The 17,415-nt window shown below is 36.3% G+C and overlaps 1 protein-coding gene across 12 annotated transcripts in view; it reads right to left on the bottom strand.

The window, feature by feature from the left end:
- Positions 1–17,415, bottom strand: part of EFCAB5 (EF-hand calcium binding domain 5) — a 184,280-nt gene that overhangs the window by 63,758 nt on the left and 103,107 nt on the right. For all 12 annotated transcript variants that reach the window (XM_049637931.1, XM_049637930.1, XM_049637933.1 and 9 more), the window contains one exon: positions 1,290–1,389. In XM_049637931.1, coding sequence (XP_049493888.1) covers positions 1,290–1,389 — 100 coding nt within the window. The remainder of the gene's footprint in view (positions 1–1,289; positions 1,390–17,415) is intronic.

Genomic DNA, 17,415 nt, shown 5'->3' with positions numbered 1-17,415 from the left:
GCAAAATAAGTCACCCAGATAAAGACAAATATTACATGATTTCATTCATATGGGGAATTTAAGAAACAAAACAGATGAACACATGGGAAGAGGGGGAAAGAAAAGAGGGAAACAAATCACAGGAGACTCTTAACTATAGAGAACAAACTGAGGGTTTGTTGATGGAAGGCAGGGGATGGGCTAGATGGGTGATGGGTGTTAAGGAGTGCATGGTGTATGCAAGTGATGAAACCAATATTACACTGCTTGTTAACTAAATTTTAATAAAAATTAAAAAAGAATTTATCTACTCTTGGTCCTCCCACAATAAGCACAGCATAGGGATTAGGGGGAGGACACATGTCTTCCACCTCAAATACCTTTTCAATATCTGCAATATCAAAATAAGGCAAGTCTCTATCCATGACTATCATTCCCTGGACTATGTTTTCCCAATATTAATTTCTACCCTTTCTTATTCTCCACCTTTCTTTCTTTTTCATTCCTTAATTCTTTTCCTCCTCAACTTATATGAACACCTGTTTCATAAATCTAGGGAAAGATTATATAGCATTCACCAGAACTCCACTTAAACACCACCACCACCACCACCACCACCACCACCACCAACAACAACAACAAAACAAACCTGGTGTCCAGGACCACTCTCTGTAGTGGGATTCATGACACAAAACTGTTCCTTTCTCACCCAAAACATTTAGTAGCCATGCTATAAAAGTGTGATTCCCACAGTTTTCAGGATTACTCTATATCACCCATAGATTTTTAAGTATCCAACTAGTTTTACATAGAACTAAAATATTGACATTCTTTGGAAAACCCATCAATTTAGAGCCTTTTTTCTTTAAAAAATAAAAATAAAACCCATAATTCTATTTGTTTTGGTAGTAACATAAAAAACATTTTACTGTATTATTTCAATAAAGGCATACAAGTAAAAACGCTTGGGAGAAGAAAACCTAGAAATGTTAGAATTCTAAGTTAGATATTAAAACTAGAATTACCATTACCAACTTAATTTCCAAAATATTCAGATTATCACTCAAGCACCTCTTCATTTGAATGAACTTAAAATTGAGTTCTAACTTGACAACTTTAGTGTCGCACTATAGTGAAAAATACATCTAGTTGTGATGAGTGAATTGTGTGGGGAATGAACAGTTAGATATAGCTATCATGATCTAAGGGAGATGTCATGTGAAGGGATTCCATGGGAATAGAATGGCTTTTATTATGCCGGTGTATTACATCATTCCAGCTTGAGCACACTCCCTTTGAGTGGCACTTACATTGTCTTGGGTTTCGCAGCAAACTTCTGAGCATTTTCGAACTTTGGTCATAGAATGTTTCCAGCAAGGCCAATGTCCTCTGCCGACCCAAAAACCCTACCTAAGCAGGAAGTTTGCAATTAGTTGTCACAGAAAATTTGAGATTTTTGTGTAAATGTAATATGGCATATTGAAGCTTTTATCATCACCACTACTACCATCATTACGTAAATAAAAGCTGAGGAGTCAAAGTCAGGAAAGTTATACCTTGTCTTCAGGCTTATATTCTACTTCCCCATTCTGTGACATGTCAAAATACCTTGCACTTAAATATATGCTTAACAAATAGTTACTGACTTAATTGTTAAATCCAATGTACAATGCTCAGTTCTTATTTAATTTGATCTGAGTATGACACTTGAAACAATTAACTGCTCCCTACTTGTTCTATTTTTCGCATTGTTTTTATTTTGAGAAACATTTTAATTATAGAAAAATAGAGAAAATGATAAAACTAACACTTGTGTTCCCAACACCCAGAAATGTTTTATGTACTTTAAAATATATTGTTGACATCATAAAACGTGTACTTCTTAAAATTGCTTTTACTTATTCAACATTGAGATCAATTCATGTATGTAAAGAAATATACTTTATTCCTTTTAGCTGCTGTTTTCTATTCTATAATATGAAAACACTGTAATTTTTTTAAGTCCCTTTACTGATTGGCATTTCAATCATTTCCAGTGTTTTGATACTCAAATAATGCTGCAATGGATTTCCTTATACACATCTCCTTGAGTACACCTGTAAACATTTCCTTTAGGGAATAATTAAAAGTGTAATTAATGGATTGTATACTATGTGCATTTTCACTATTAGTAGTTATTGCTAAATGTTCAACAAAACACCTATACAATTTACTTCTCACCATTACTGAATAAGAATGTCATTTCTCCATATCCATGCCAATACTAGATATTGTTAAAGGTTACAATTTTTTTTCAATCTGATGGATAAAAAATGGTATCTAGTTATTTTAATTTGCATTTCCCTGATTCTTAGTGACATTAAATATTTTCATTTGTTTACTATGTATTTGCATTCCCTCATCTATGAATGGCTTTTTTACGTCCTTTTCCTTTCTTCAGTTAGAAAGAGTTGCCTATTTCTTACTAATTTGTAAATTTTTGACAATGATCATTCTGTGATCTATATAGCAAATACCCTTTCCCAGTTTATCTCTTATTTTTTAATTTAACTTTTGGTGAGTTTAGTCATATCATAGTTTTTAATTTTGAGGAAGTCAAATATATTGATTATTTCTTTTATGATTTGTGCTTACTAGAGGTATTCTTTAAGAATATTACCTACCTGAGGTTTAAAGGCATGCTCTATACTTTGTATGGGCTTCTAAAATGTTTATAATTTTGTTTTCCATATCTAGGTCTTTGATTAGATAGGACCTATTTTTCCTCATTATGGAGGCTCAAATCTAATTTTAACTTTTTTCCCAGTTATTCCAACTTAGCATTTGTTGATTAGGCTCTTCTTACTGATATCTATTGCTACCTATGTCATATGCTAAATTCTCACATACTCATAAATCTAATGTCAGGTCCAATATTCTGTAAATACAGCTTTATTTTGAAAAACCCGGGAAATCCTCCCCAGCTTGCTCTTCTTTTTATAATTGTTTTTGCTATATTTGGACCTTAATTTCTATATAGCTTTTAAAAAGTAAACCTTTTTTTATAGTACAACATACATACAGAAAAGTATACAAATAATAAGCATATGGTTTTATCACAGTATAATCACACCAGGAGCTGTTTCTCAAAGGAGAATAGTTAACATTAGTAGAGGGTATAATTTTGCTCCAAAACTCAAGTAATCTACACTGTAATTCTTCTATTGCAACTTGCCATAACATTCCAATTCGCCCCATACACTTCAAATACTGTAGGATAATCTAGGTGTTAAGGTATAAAGTAAAGAAGAGTTTTTGCACTGTAGAGTACAAAACCTACAAAGCCTTTTCTTTCTCTAGGACTTTAGTAGCTAACAGCTCATTTAATGTGTAACAACAGAATATAAGAGTAAAGGTTGTTCCTAAAATGTAAAAAGGTCCAATAAGCATTGTTCCTCTTTTTTAGTGGCAGGCGACATATTTGCTTCATATTTGAGATATCCTGTCATGTTTCAGGATATGCTAAAAATATTGCCATGGTAGTAAACTCTGAATTTGTATGGTTTTTATCTCTCACCCTCTGACACATATGGGTTGTACCAAAACATCTAAAGCATCATGCTCAGCAGATCCAATCACCATGATGGAAATCATCGTGGTTAGTAGATCTGACATTCTGTGAAATGTCTGCATAATAGATTTTAATAGAAAGAAAGAGGGCTGCTTATTGCTCTGGCAAGGTAGTAAAAGTATAGTGCTGACAGGTTAAATCAAACATCTGTTGGTCCTTGTAAACTGCTCTAGAGAGAATAGTATTTGACAAACCAATAGTTGTAAATGAGGAGGTTGTGTCAGTTTGGTTCAATAAAGATTCCACACAGTGGATAACAACTGCAAATGGAGTTGTAATAGTCTACAAACATTCTTTAAGATCTATCTTCTGCATAGGCAAAACAGGAGAATTAGACAAGAATGTGATAGGGTTACTTCTTCTGAACCTTCATTCGTGTGTTTTTATATCTAATTTCTGTGGAATGATTTTGTTTTTGTTATTTTTGTTTATTTTTACCATTCTGGCAGACTGAGAAAGTTCAGGAGTTTCTATGTGGTCCTTCCTACCATGACATCCTTTAGTCCCTAATTTGTGAGGATGCTGCTAGTCGCTGAGTATGTCTATTCTAATTATACATTCAGGAACCAGAAACAAACAGAGCTAAATCCAAAGATTAATTGGGGGACCAAAATAGCATTTATCACTTGACACCTATAAGCTCTAATTTTAACCAGTGGTCCACTGGGGGATTTTGAGATCTTAGGAATTAGTATTAACTTGCAGTCAGTGTCTGGTAATCTCTGAAAGTCTGGGATATTTTCCTTTTTCCAATGTATATCACCCTAGTAAATGGCTACAGGTATTTTGAGGAATGCTTGCAGTAAGATCTACAGTATATGTTTGAGGCAGTCTTGTAGGATTCTTTCTCAAGAGAGCCAGACTCCTGTTCAATCAAAGAATTCTGGGTGTATAAATTGGCTTAAGTCTGGAAAGTGGATGAGAAGCCAGGACTCTCCCTTGAGGTGTCTCAACTCATGTTTTTAGCCTCATAGTTAGAGCTTTTCTGTGAATAACTCTAGTAATAATTTAATAGACATCCTATCTATGTAACTCTAAGGAAACCGGTCAAACTTTTCAGATGGCTACTTTAATTCTTATTGTTCATTGTGGTAATTCCAAGTATACATTCAGTAAGTAGGTAAATAACCACAGTGTAAGTCCCAGACAAAATGAATTCATTATAATATGGACCTTGACATTGGGCATTGAGTTAAAATGCCATTTGTCTATGATATCTATGAGCACTGACTTTGACCAGTAGATCTTGTCTCTGGCAGTTAAATACCATGTCTTCTATCATTCTGGAATCCCATAATTTCAATGGCACTATCTACTACCATCAACTTCAGCCTACAGAGGACAGCTACCAAAGAGATTTTTTTGGAGATACTAGTCTTCTCCTCATTAACGTACTTCTCAAGAAAGTGTCATCTGTGCCCTCTGGGGGGATATGGTAAAGGTGCATAATGGGCAGGCTACATAAGAGAAATCAACTTTAACAACCTTATAAGCTTTTGGATTTCTTCCTCTATAGTATTCCAAGAATACTATAGAGTATTCAATCTCATTGAACATAAGCCATATTTGAGTCAAGGTTTCAATTTACCTACCAAGAAAACTGTTAAAACTATTCACAGATACTCAAAATATTATTGCTAAGTAAATTTTCTAAGTATAACAATATTGACTAGTTTGAGCCAATCCAAACTTATATCTATCCTTCCTAGTCTAAAAGTTTTATAATCAGTCCCCACACATATTCTCTAGGTTTTTGCTGCTATGAATTAGTAAAAACTTACTATTCCCTTAGAGTACCAACAATCACCTCTCAGTACAGATTTGACTAGTCCTGTTGGGACATGCTGAGATCTGACTCCAACTTTGGGTCTAATGGCAATGAATGTTGGACAGGTGGGCCTTAAGGAAAATAGACATCCCCCTGCAAGCTAAGTGCCTTAAGTGAAGTTATTATGGGGGCTATAAGGAAAGAAAAGCTAATATTCTCAAACAGGAGAGAAGGGATTTCTTCTGCTGCCAAGGAAGGCTTAGAGAGATTTGTACTTCAAGTCTTAGCTTCCATCCAAACGTAAACATTCCAAGTCTCAAGGTCCCTCTGTTTTCCAAGTAGCATGCTGACTTTCCTATAAGAGACTTGACAACTCTGTGAATTCAACTTGCATTTTAATCCTGTTACATTAAATTTAGAGGCTGATTTTTCATCCACATCTGCCCTAAAAATAAAAGAAATAGAGATTCCTTCAGAGCCATTATGAAAATTTTATCGTTTTCTGACTGCAACTTGAGCTGAGAATTTAAAGCCCTGAGCTTGTCTTTTACTTTCTACAATATCTCCAATGTAATGAAATGAAGCCCATCCACTGACAGCCCTTGTAGTCAACACTTACTGTAATTATGGTTAAATGCAACAGCCACTTGGTCTCTTAAAGCCCTTCCTTCAAAAGACACTTCATCCCAAGCAACCACAGTGACAATTTAAAAATATTTTTTCATTGAGGAATAATAAATACGTAACAAGGTGTGCAAATACCAAATGTTTATTTCAGCGAATGTTTACCTATACTATACTGTATACTCTATATAAGTACCACTCAGATAAAGATATAGAACATTTTCATAATTGCCCGAAGGCTCCTTCATGGCATCTCTTAGTCAATAATTCCTTCAAAGGTAATTATTATTATGATGTTTTCACTATAGATTAGTTTGCTTATTTTTGTATTTCATATAAATGAAATTATATAGTATATACCCTTTTGTATCTTTTTTGTTCAATATTATATCCATAAATTTTATTCATGTTTAATTTTTCTGTAATTTTTTTCATTGCTACATAATAATCCACTAATATATAAAGATTTATTATTAAAATCTTTAATATATATAGATTTATTAATATATATTAATTAATATATAAAGATTTATTTAATCATACCATTATTGATAAACATTTGTACTATTTTTAGTTTTTTACTATTATAAATAATACTATGAGCATTCTTGTTTTTTTATCAACCTCAAAGAAGTATAATTTACATCCAATAAAATGAGCCAATTTTAAGCGTAGAGTTCAATGACTTGTGACAATGTATATACACCCACATGACTACCACCAAAATGAAGATATAGATTTTTTCATTAAATCAAAAAGTTCCCTTGTGCCCCTTTGTACTCATGGCCCCAGAAAACTATCATTCTGCTTTCTACTGCTATAGATTAGTTTTCCTTTTTCTAGATTTTCATATAAACGAAATCATGTAGTATGCATTCTTTTATGTCTTCTTTCTTTCACTTAGTATAATATTTTTGAAATTCATCAATGTTATTGTGTGTATCAGTACTTCATCTCCTTTTATCACAAAGTAGTATTCCATTGTAAGGATATAATACAATGTGTTTATCCACAAGTTGATGGACACTTGGGTTGTTTCCAGTTTGGAGGTGTGAATTACGCTGCTAAGAGCATTGGCAAACAAGTCTTTGAATATTCATATTTTTCATTTTTTCTAATTTTATTTCATTTCTTCTTGGTAAATAGCTAGGAGTGGAATTGCTGGTTGCTGGCTCATATGGTAAATATATGTTTACTTTTTCTCTATTAAAAATTTTTAAAGTTATTTATTTTGAGAGAGAGAGAGAGTTGCAGAGGGGCAGAGAGAGAGAGAGAGAGAGAGAGAATCCCAAGGAGGCTCTTCACTGTCTGCACAGAGCTGGACATGGGCTCAAACCCACGAACTATGAGATCATGACCTGAGTCAAAGTCCAAGCTGTAACAAACTGAGCCACCCAGGTGTCCTTATATGTTTAACTTTTTAAGAAACTGCCAAAATGTTTTCCAAAGTGTTTGTTCCATTCCTATCAGCAATATATGAGAATTCTAGTTGCTTCATATCTTTGCCAATATTTGGCATTGTCAGTCTTGTTTTTTTTTTTTTAATTCCAGTATAGTTAACATACAGTGTTATATTAATTTTGGGTATGCAATGGAGTGATGGAACAATTCTATACGTTACTCAGTACTCATCATAAGTGACTCTTAATTTCCTCCACCTATATCACTCATCTCCCCATCCACCTCTCCTCTGGTAACCATCACTTTGTTCTCTATAGCCAAGAGTCTATTTTCTGGTTTGTCTTTTTTTTTTCTTTGTTCATTTGTTTTGTTTCTTAAATTCCACAGATGAGTGAGACCATATGGTATTTGTCTTTCTCTGACTGACTTACTTCACTTAGCATTATACCCTCCTGATTGATCCATGTTGTTGCAAATGGTAAGATTTCATTCCTTTTTATGGGTGAGTAATATTCCATTGTATACATATACCACCTCTTCTTTTTTTTTTTTTTTTTTTTTTTTTAATTTTTTTATTTTATTTTTGGGACAGAGAGAGACAGAGCATGAACGGGGGAGGGTCAGAGAGAGAGGGAGACACAGAATCGGAAACAGGCTCCAGGCTCTGAGCCATCAGCCCAGAGCCTGACGCGGGGCTCGAACTCACGGACCGCGAGATTGTGACCTGGCTGAAGTCGGACGCTTAACCGACTGCGCCACCCAGGCGCCCCATATACCACCTCTTCTTTATCCATTCATCTATCAATGGATACTTGGGCTGCTTCCATAATTTGGCTATTATAAATAATGCTACAGTAAACATAGGGGTACATATATCATTTTGAATTAGTGTTTTTGTGTTGTTTGTGTAAATACCCAGTAGTGGAATTACCGGATCATATGGTAATTCTATTTTTAATTTTCTGAGGAACCTCCATACTGTTTTCCACCAGTTTGCATTCCCACCAACAGTGTCTGAGCACTCCTTTTTCTCCACATCCTTGCTAACACTTGTTTCTTGTGGTTTTGATTTTAACCATTCTGACAGGTGTGAGGTGATATCTCATTTTAGTTTTGATTTGCAATTTCCTGATGATGAATGATGTTGAGCATTTTTCATTTGTATGTTGGTCATCTCGATGTCTTCTTTGGAGAAATGTCTGTTCATGTCTCCTGCCCATTTTTTAATTGGATTATTTGGTCTTGGGGGTGTTAAGTTTTAAAAGTTCTTAATACATTTTGGATACTAACCCTTTATTGGATATGTCATTTGCAAATATCTTCTCCCGTTCAAGTAGGTTGTCTTTTAGTTTTGTGAATTGTTTCCTTTGCTGTGCAGAAGATTTTATTTTGATGCAGTCCCAATAGTTTATTTTTGGTTTTGTTTCCCTTGCTTCAGAAGACATATCTAGAAAAATGTTGCTATGGCTGATGTCAGAGAAATAACTACCTGTGCTCTCTTACAGGATTTTTCTGGTTTTAGGTCTCACATTTAGGTGTTTAGGACATTCTGAGTTTATTTTTGTGCATGGTGTAAGAAAATGATCCAGTGTCATTCTTCTGATTATAGCTGTCCAGTTTTCCCAATACCATTTGTTGAAGAGACTATCTTTTCTCCAATACATATTCTTGCCTCCTTTGTTGAAAATTAATTTACCATACCAACAAGGGGCTATTTCTTGAGTCTCTATTCTATTCCATTAATCTCTGTGTCTATATTTGTGCCAATATCATAATGTTTTGATTAGTATAGCTTTGTACTAATATCTTGACATTTGGGACTGTGATACCTCTAGTTTTATTCTTCTTTTTCAAGATTGCTTTGGCTTTAAGGTCTCTGTGGTCCCATGCAAATTTTAAGATTATTTGTGCTAGTTCTGTGAAAAATTCTGTTGGTTTTTGATAGTGATTACATTAAATCTGTAGATTGCTTTGGGTAGTATGCACATTTTAACAATATTGGTTCTTCCAGTCCATAAGCATGGGATATCTTTCCATTTGTTTCCGTCGTCTTCATTTTCCTTCATCAGTGTTTTACAGTTTTCACAGTATAGGTTATTTACTGACTTGGTTAAGTTTGTTCCTAGGTATTTTATTATTTTTGGTGCAATTATAAATGGGATTGTTTTCTTGATTTCTTCTTCTGCTACTTCATTATTAGTGTACAGAAATGCAATGGGTTTCTGCATATTGATTTTGTATGCTGCTACCTTACTGAATTCATTTATCAATTCTAGTCATTTTTTGGTGGAGTTTTTAGGGTTTTCTATAGAGAGTATCATGTCATCTGCAAATAGTGAAAGTTTTACTTCTTCCTTACCAATTTGGATTCTTTTCATTTCTTTTTGTTGTCTGATTGCTATGGTTATGACTTTCAATACTAGTGGAATAAAAGTGGTGAGAGTGGACATCCTTGTTATGCTCCAAGTCTTAGAAGAAAATTCTTAGTTTTTCACCATTGAGTATGATATTAGTTGTGGGTTTTTCATATATGGCCTTTATTAAGTATGTTTCCTCTAAACCTTCCATGTTGAAGGTTTTTAATCATGAATAGATGCTGTACTGGCACTGGCAGTCTTTTTAACTCTAGCTATTCTAAGTGGGTGTAATTTTTAGCTCATGGTTTTAATTTGCATTTCTCTGATGACTGACACTGAAATATTTCCATGTATTGAGCATACATATATTTTCTCTTCTGACATGTCCATGGCATTTTTAACTGAATTATTTCATTAAGTTATAGGAGTTCTTTATGGGTTCTGGATTCAAATTTTTTGTCATTAAATGTATTGCAAATATTTTCTCCCAGTCTATAGCTTCCTTTTCATTTTCTTCATAGTGTCTTTCCAAAAATGGAATTTTAAAATTGCTTTTTATCAAATTTTCTTTTAAGGTTCATGTTTTCTTCTGGAAATTTGATTTTTACCTTAAACATTTAGGTCTAAAGTTTATTTCAAGCTTTTTTTTTTTTTCTTTTTTGTATCGTGTGAGGTAAAGCTTGAGGTACTTTTATTTCCCCCTAGAGTTGGTAGCCAGTTTTTCCAGAACCTTTATTTCAAAAGATTATCCTAGGCACCACTTTTTGTTGAAAAGCAATTGCCTGTGCACATGTGGTTTTATGTCTGACTCTACCTGGTTCCATTAGTCTGTTTGTCTATCCTTACACCAATACTGTGTGTTCTTGACTTCTGTTGATATATAGTAAATCCTTAAATCAGGTAGTGCGACTCCTCCAACTTTGTTCTTTTTCAAAATTATTTTGGCTATTCTGCATCCTTTGAAATGCCATATAGATTTTTTTTTTTAATTTTTTTTTTCAACATTTTTAATTTATTTTTGGGACAGAGAGAGACAGAGCATGAACGGGGGAGGGGCAGAGAGAGAGGGAGACACAGAATCGGAAACAGGCTCCAGGCTCCGAGCCATCAGCCCAGAGCCTGACGCGGGGCTCGAACTCACGGACCGCGAGATCGTGACCTGGCTGAAGTCGGACACTTAACCGACTGCGCCACCCAGGCGCCCCGCCATATAGATTTTAAAACCAGTCCTGTCAGGGTTTCCTGGGTGGCTCAGTCAGTTAAGTGTCCAACTTTGGCCCACCAACTTTGGCCCAGGTCATGATCTTATGGTTCGTGGGTTCGAGCCCCTCGTCAGGCTCTGTGCAGACAGCTCAGAGCCTGGAGCCTGCTTTGGATTCTGTGTCTCCCTCTCTCTACCCCACTCCACTCACACTCTGTCTATCACTCTCTCTCTCAACAATAAATAAACATTTAAAAAACTGTAAAATGTAAAACTAGTCCTGTTGATTTCTACAAATAAGTTCACTGAGATTTCGGTTGGAACTGTGTTAAATTTATAGGTCAGTTTGGGAACGAATAATATTTAGCCTTTTGATTCATGAATATAGTCTTTGAGACAAATGAGAAATGCTCTCTCTGTTTTTTAGGTTTTTAAAATTTCTCTCAACGGTGTTTTTTAGTTTTTAGTCTATAGGCATTGCAAGTACTTTGTTCAATGTATCTCTATTTCGTGTGTGTGATATTAATGCAAATGGCATTTTATTTTATCTATTTAAAAAAAATTTAATGTTGTATTTATTTTTGAGAGAGAGAGTGAGTGAGCAGGGGAGGGGCAGGGAGAGGGGGAGACACAAAATCCAAAGCAGGCTCCAGGCTCTGAGCTGTCAGCACAGGGCCTCATGCGGGGCTCAAACCCATGACTCGTGAGATCATGACCTGAGTCAAAGTAAGATGCTTAACTGACTGAGCCACTCAGGCACCCCAGGCAAATGGAATTTTAAAATTTCATCTTCCAATTGTTCATTGCTAATATATAGAAATAACTTGATCTTTGTGTATTGACTGTATGTCCTGAAGCCTTACTAAATCATGTATATGTTCTGGTGGGTATTTCAAAGATTTTATTTCAAAGATTTTACTTCAAAGATAAAAATTTTTATTTCAAAGATTTCTTAGGATTTTATACATAGAAGATTATGTAATTCCTGAAGGAGTTTTCTTTTTCTTTTCATGCCTTATTTCACTGGCTATTACTTCCAGGACAATGTTAAATAAAAGTGGTGAAAGTGGACACCTGATATAAGGAGGAAATCATTAAAATTTTTACCATTAAGTATAACTGTAAGTTTTTGTATAGATGCTCTTTATCAGGTTGAAGAAATTCTATTTCTATTTGCCAAGAGATTTATTGTTTTTGTTTTTTAAATGATGAATAGATGTTGAATTTTGTCAGATGATCATACAGTTTTTCTTTTTTTAATTTCTTAATGTGGTGAGTTGACTTGATTGAATTTTACCATTAATCAACCTTGCATCCCTAGAGTAAGCTCCATTTGATACTGATATATTACTTTTTTAATATATTACTGAACTAAATAAGTAAAACTAACTCAAAGATTTTTGTATCTTGTTCAGGGGAGATATTAGTGTATAGTTTTTTTGTCTTGGAAGAGTTTTGTCTGGTTTTGATTTAAGAATAATGCTGGTCACATAAAACCAGTAGGATGTATTCCCTCTTCTATATTCTGAAAGAGTGCATGGGTTTGGAATTAGTTCTTCCTTAAATGTTTGATAGAATTAATCAGTGAAGCCATCTGGGCCTGGAGTTTTGTTTGTGGAAATGTTTTTAATGGCATTAATTAATTTCTTTATACATATAAGAGTATCTAGGTTTTCTATTTCCTCTTGAGTCAGACTTGGTAATTTGTGTCTTCCAGGAAACTTGTCCATTTAATCTAATTTGCAAGTTTACTGACAAAAAGTTGTTCATAATGCTCTCTCATTGTTCTTTTAATGTTTTCAGGCTCTGTAGTGATGTCCCCTTTTTCTTTCTTGATATCAGTAATTTGTATCTTCCCTTTTTTTCTTTGATTAGTCTACCTAGAGATTCATCAATTATATTAATCTTTTCAAAGAACCAGCTTTTGTTTTGATTGATTTTTACTACTGTATTTTTTCTATGTCATTAATTTCTGCCCATTTCTTTATCATGCCCTTCTTTCTACTTAGTTGTTATTTATTTGGTATTGCTTTACTTTTCTAGCTTTTTGAGATGGAAGCCTAGATCACTGATTTTGGACCTCTCTTATTTTCTTTATAAAAGCATTCTAAGCTATAAATTTCTAAGCACCACTGTATTGCTCCAATTATAATGCATTGTGTTTTAATTATCACTATTTAATTAGTTTAATTGTCATTAAATTATTAGTTTTAATTATCATTATTTAATTAGTTTAATATTTTAAACTATTTCCTAATTTCTCTGATGATATTTTTTTGTCCATTGGTTAGTTGGAAGTGTGTTTTTAATTTCTAAATATTTGGGCATTTTTCAAGTATCTTTCTGTTATTGGTTTCTAATTGATTCTGCTGTAGCCAAAGAACATACACAATATGATTTCAATTCTTTTAAGTTTATTGAGACCACTTTCATGGTATATCATTTGATCATTTTGGTGAATGTCTCAAAGTAAAATTGAAAATTTATCAATTTTATTGATTTTTTTTCAAAGAACCAGCTTCTGGTATTATTGATCGGCTTCATTGTGTTGTGTTTTGTTTTTTAGTTTTTTTTTTTTTCAATATATGAAATTTATTGTCAAATTGGTTTCCATACAACACCCAGTGCTCATCCCAAAAGGTGCCCTCCTCAATACCCATCACCCACCCTCCCCTCCCTCCCACCCCCCATCAACCCTCAGTTTGTTCTCAGTTTTTAAGAGTCTCTTATGCTTTGGGTCTCTCCCACTCTAACCTCTTTTTTTTTTTTTTTCCTTCCCCTCCTCCATGGGTTTCTGTTAAGTTTCTCAGGATCCACATAAGAGTGAAACCATATGGTATCTGTCTTTCTCTGTATGGCTTATTTCACTTAGCATCACACTCTCCAGTTCCATCCACGTTGCTACAAATGGCCATATTTCGTTCTTTCTCATTGCCATGTAGTACTCCATTGTGTATATAAACCACAATTTCTTTATCCATTCATCAGTTGATGGACATTTAGGCTCTTTCCATAATTTGGCTATTGTTGAGAGTGCTGCTATAAACATTGGGGTACAAGTGCCCCTATGCATCAGTACTCCTGTATCCCTTGGGTAAATTCCTAGCAGTGCTATTGCTGGGTCATAGGGTAGGTCTATTTTTAATTTTCTGAGGAACCTCCACACTGCTTTCCAGAGCGGCTGCACCAATTTGCATTCCCACCAACAGTGCAAGAGGGTTCCCGTTTCTCCACATCCTCTCCAGCATCTATAGTCTCCTGATTTGTTCATTTTGGCCACTCTGACTGACGTGAGGTGATATCTGAGTGTGGTTTTGATTTGTATTTCCCTGATAAGGAGCGACGTTGAACATCTTTTCATGTGCCTGTTGGCCATCCGGATGTCTTCTTTAGAGAAGTGTCTATTGATGTTTTCTGCCCATTTCTTCACTGGGTTATTTGTTTTTCGGGTGTGGAGTTTGGTGAGTTCTTTATAGATTTTGGATACTAGCCCTTTGTCCGATATGTCATTTGCAAATATCTTTTCCCATTCCGTTGGTTGCCTTTTAGTTTTGTTGGTTGTTTCCTTTGCTGTGCAGAAGCTTTTTATCTTCATAAGGTCCCAGTAGTTCATTTTTGCTTTTAATTCCCTTGCCTTTGGGGATGTGTCAAGTAAGAGATTGCTACGGCTGAGATCAGAGAGGTCTTTTCCTGCTTTCTCCTCTAGGGTTTTGATGGTTTCCTGTCTCACATTCAGGTCCTTTATCCATTTTGAGTTTATTTTTGTGAATGGTGTGAGAAAGTGGTCTAGTTTCAACCTTCTGCATGTTGCTGTCCAGTTCTCCCAGCACCATTTGTTAAAGAGACTGTCTTTTTTCCATTGGATGTTCTTTCCTGCTTTGTCAAAGATTAGGTGGCCATACGTTTGTGGGTCTAGTTCTGGGGTTTCTATTCTATTCCATTGGTCTATGTGTCTGCTTTTGTGCCAATACCATGCTGTCTTGATGATGACAGCTTTGTAGTAGAGGCTAAAGTCTGGGATTGTGATGCCTCCTGCTTTGGTCTTCTTCTTCAAAATTACTTTCGGGGGCTTTTGTGGTTCCATATGAATTTTAGGATGGCTTGTTCTAGTTTTGAGAAGAATGCTGGTGCAATTTTGATTGGGATTGCATTGAATGTGTAGACAGCTTTGGGTAGTATTGACATTTTGACAATATTTATTCTTCCAATCCATGAGCAGGGAATGTCTTTCCATTTCTTTATATCTTCTTCAATTTCCTTCATAAGCTTTCTATAGTTTTCAGCATACAGATCTTTTACATCTTTGGTTAGATTTATTCCTAGGTATTTTCTGCTTCTTGGTGCAATTGTGAATGGGATCAGTTTCTTTATTTGTCTTTCTGTTGCTTCATTGTTAGTGTATAAGAATGCAACTGATTTCTGCACATTGATTTTGTATCCTGCAACTTTGCTGAATTCATGTATCAGTTCTAGCAGACTTTTGGTGGAGTCTATCGGATTTTCCATGTATAATATCATGTCATCTGCAAAAAGCGAAAGCTTGACTTCATCTTTGTCAATTTGGATGCCTTTGATTTCCTTTTGTTGTCTGATTGCTGATGCTAGAACTTCCAGCACTATGTTAAACAACAGCGGTGAGAGTGGGCATCCCTGTCGTGTTCCTGATCTCAGGGAAAAAGCTCTGTTTTTCCCCATTGAGGATGATGTTAGCTGTGGGCTTTTCATAAATGGCTTTATGATGTTTAAGTATGTTCCTTCTATCCCGACTTTCTCAAGGGTTTTTATTAAGAAAGGGTGCTGGATTTTGTCAAAGGCCTTTTCTGCATCGATTGACAGGATCATATGGTTCTTATCTTTTCTTTTATTAATGTGATGTATCACGTTGATTGAGTTGTGAATGTTGAACCAGCCCTGCATCCCAGGAATGAATCCCACTTGGTCATGGTGAATAATTCTGTTTATATGCCGTTGAATTCAATTTGCTAGTATCTTATTGAGAATTTTTGCACCCATATTCATCAGGGATATTGGCCTGTAGTTCTCTTTTTTTACTGGGTCTCTGTCTGGTTTAGGAATCAAAGTAATACTGGCTTCATAGAATGAGTCTGGAAGTTTTCCTTCCCTTTCTATTTCTTGGAATAGCTTGAGAAGGATAGGTATTATCTCTGCTTTAAACGTCTGATAGAACTCCCCTGGGAAGCCATCTGGTCCTGGACTCCCTTCATACTCCTGGATTTTTTTTATCTCTCTTTCTCTCAGCTTCCTCTTTTTCCATAATTTTATCTCTGCCTCTTCAATCCGAGCTGTCGTCGTTTCCATATTGTTTTGCGTTTCGTTTAAAGCACTTTTCAGCTCCTCGTGACTGTTCCTTAGTCCCTTGATCTCTGTGGCAAGAGATTCTCTGCTGTCCTCTATACTGTTTTCAAGCCCCGCGATTAATTTTATGACTATTATTCTAAATTCACTTTCTGTTATATTATTTAAATCCTTTTTGATCAGTTCATTAGCTGTTGTTATTTCCTGGAGATTCTTCTGAGGGGAATTCTTCCGTTTGGTCATTTTGGATAGTCCCTGGAGTGGTGAGGACCTGCAGGGCACTTCCCCTGTGCTGTGGTGTATAACTGGAGTTGGTGGGCGGGGCCGCAGTCCGACCTGATGTCTGCCCCCAGCCCACTGCTGGGGCCATAGTCAGACTGGTGTGTGCCTTCTCTTCCCCTCTCTTAGGGGCGGGATTCACTGTGGGGTGGCATGGCCCATCTGGGCTACTTGCACACTGCCAGGCTTGTGGTGCTGGGGATCTGGCGTTTTAGCTGGGGTGGGTAGGCAAGGTGCATGGGGGCAGGAGGGGCAGGCTTAGCTCGCTTCTCCTTAGGTGATCCACTTCAGGAGGGGCCCTGTGGCAGTGGGAGGGAGTCAGATCCGCTGCCGGAAGTTTGGCTCCACAGAAGCACAGAGTTGGGTGTTTGCGCAGAGCAAGCAAGTTCCCTGGCAGGAACTGGTTCCTTTTGGGATTTTGGCTGGGGGATGGGCGAGGGCAATGGCGCTGGCTAGCGCCTTTGTTCCCCGCCAAACTGAGCTCTGTCGTCCCGCGGCTCAGCAACTCTCCCTCCCTTTGTCCTCCAGCCTTCCCGCTTTCCGAGCAGAGCTGTTAGCTTATAACCTCCCAGATGTCAAGTCCCGCTTGCTGTCGGAACACACTCCATCCAGCCCCTCCGCTCTTGCAAGCCAGACACCAGGGCTCTGCCCAGCCAGCGGGCCGCCCCTCCACCCTGGCTCTCTCCCGCCCATCTGTGGAGCACGCACCGCCTCTCCGCCCTTCCTACCCTCTTCCGTGGGCCTCTCGTCTGCGCTTGGCTCCGGAGACTCCAATCTGCTAGTCTTCTGGCAGTTTTCTGGGTTATTTAGTCAGGTGTAGGTGGAATCTAAGTGATCAGCATGACGCGCGGAGAGCCCAGTGTCCTCCTACGCCGCCATC

This window comes from Panthera uncia, chromosome E1, assembly GCF_023721935.1.
Source record: "Panthera uncia isolate 11264 chromosome E1, Puncia_PCG_1.0, whole genome shotgun sequence".
Classification (NCBI taxonomy): Eukaryota; Metazoa; Chordata; class Mammalia; order Carnivora; family Felidae; genus Panthera; species Panthera uncia.
This window is presented reverse-complemented; position numbering and strand designations above follow the sequence as displayed.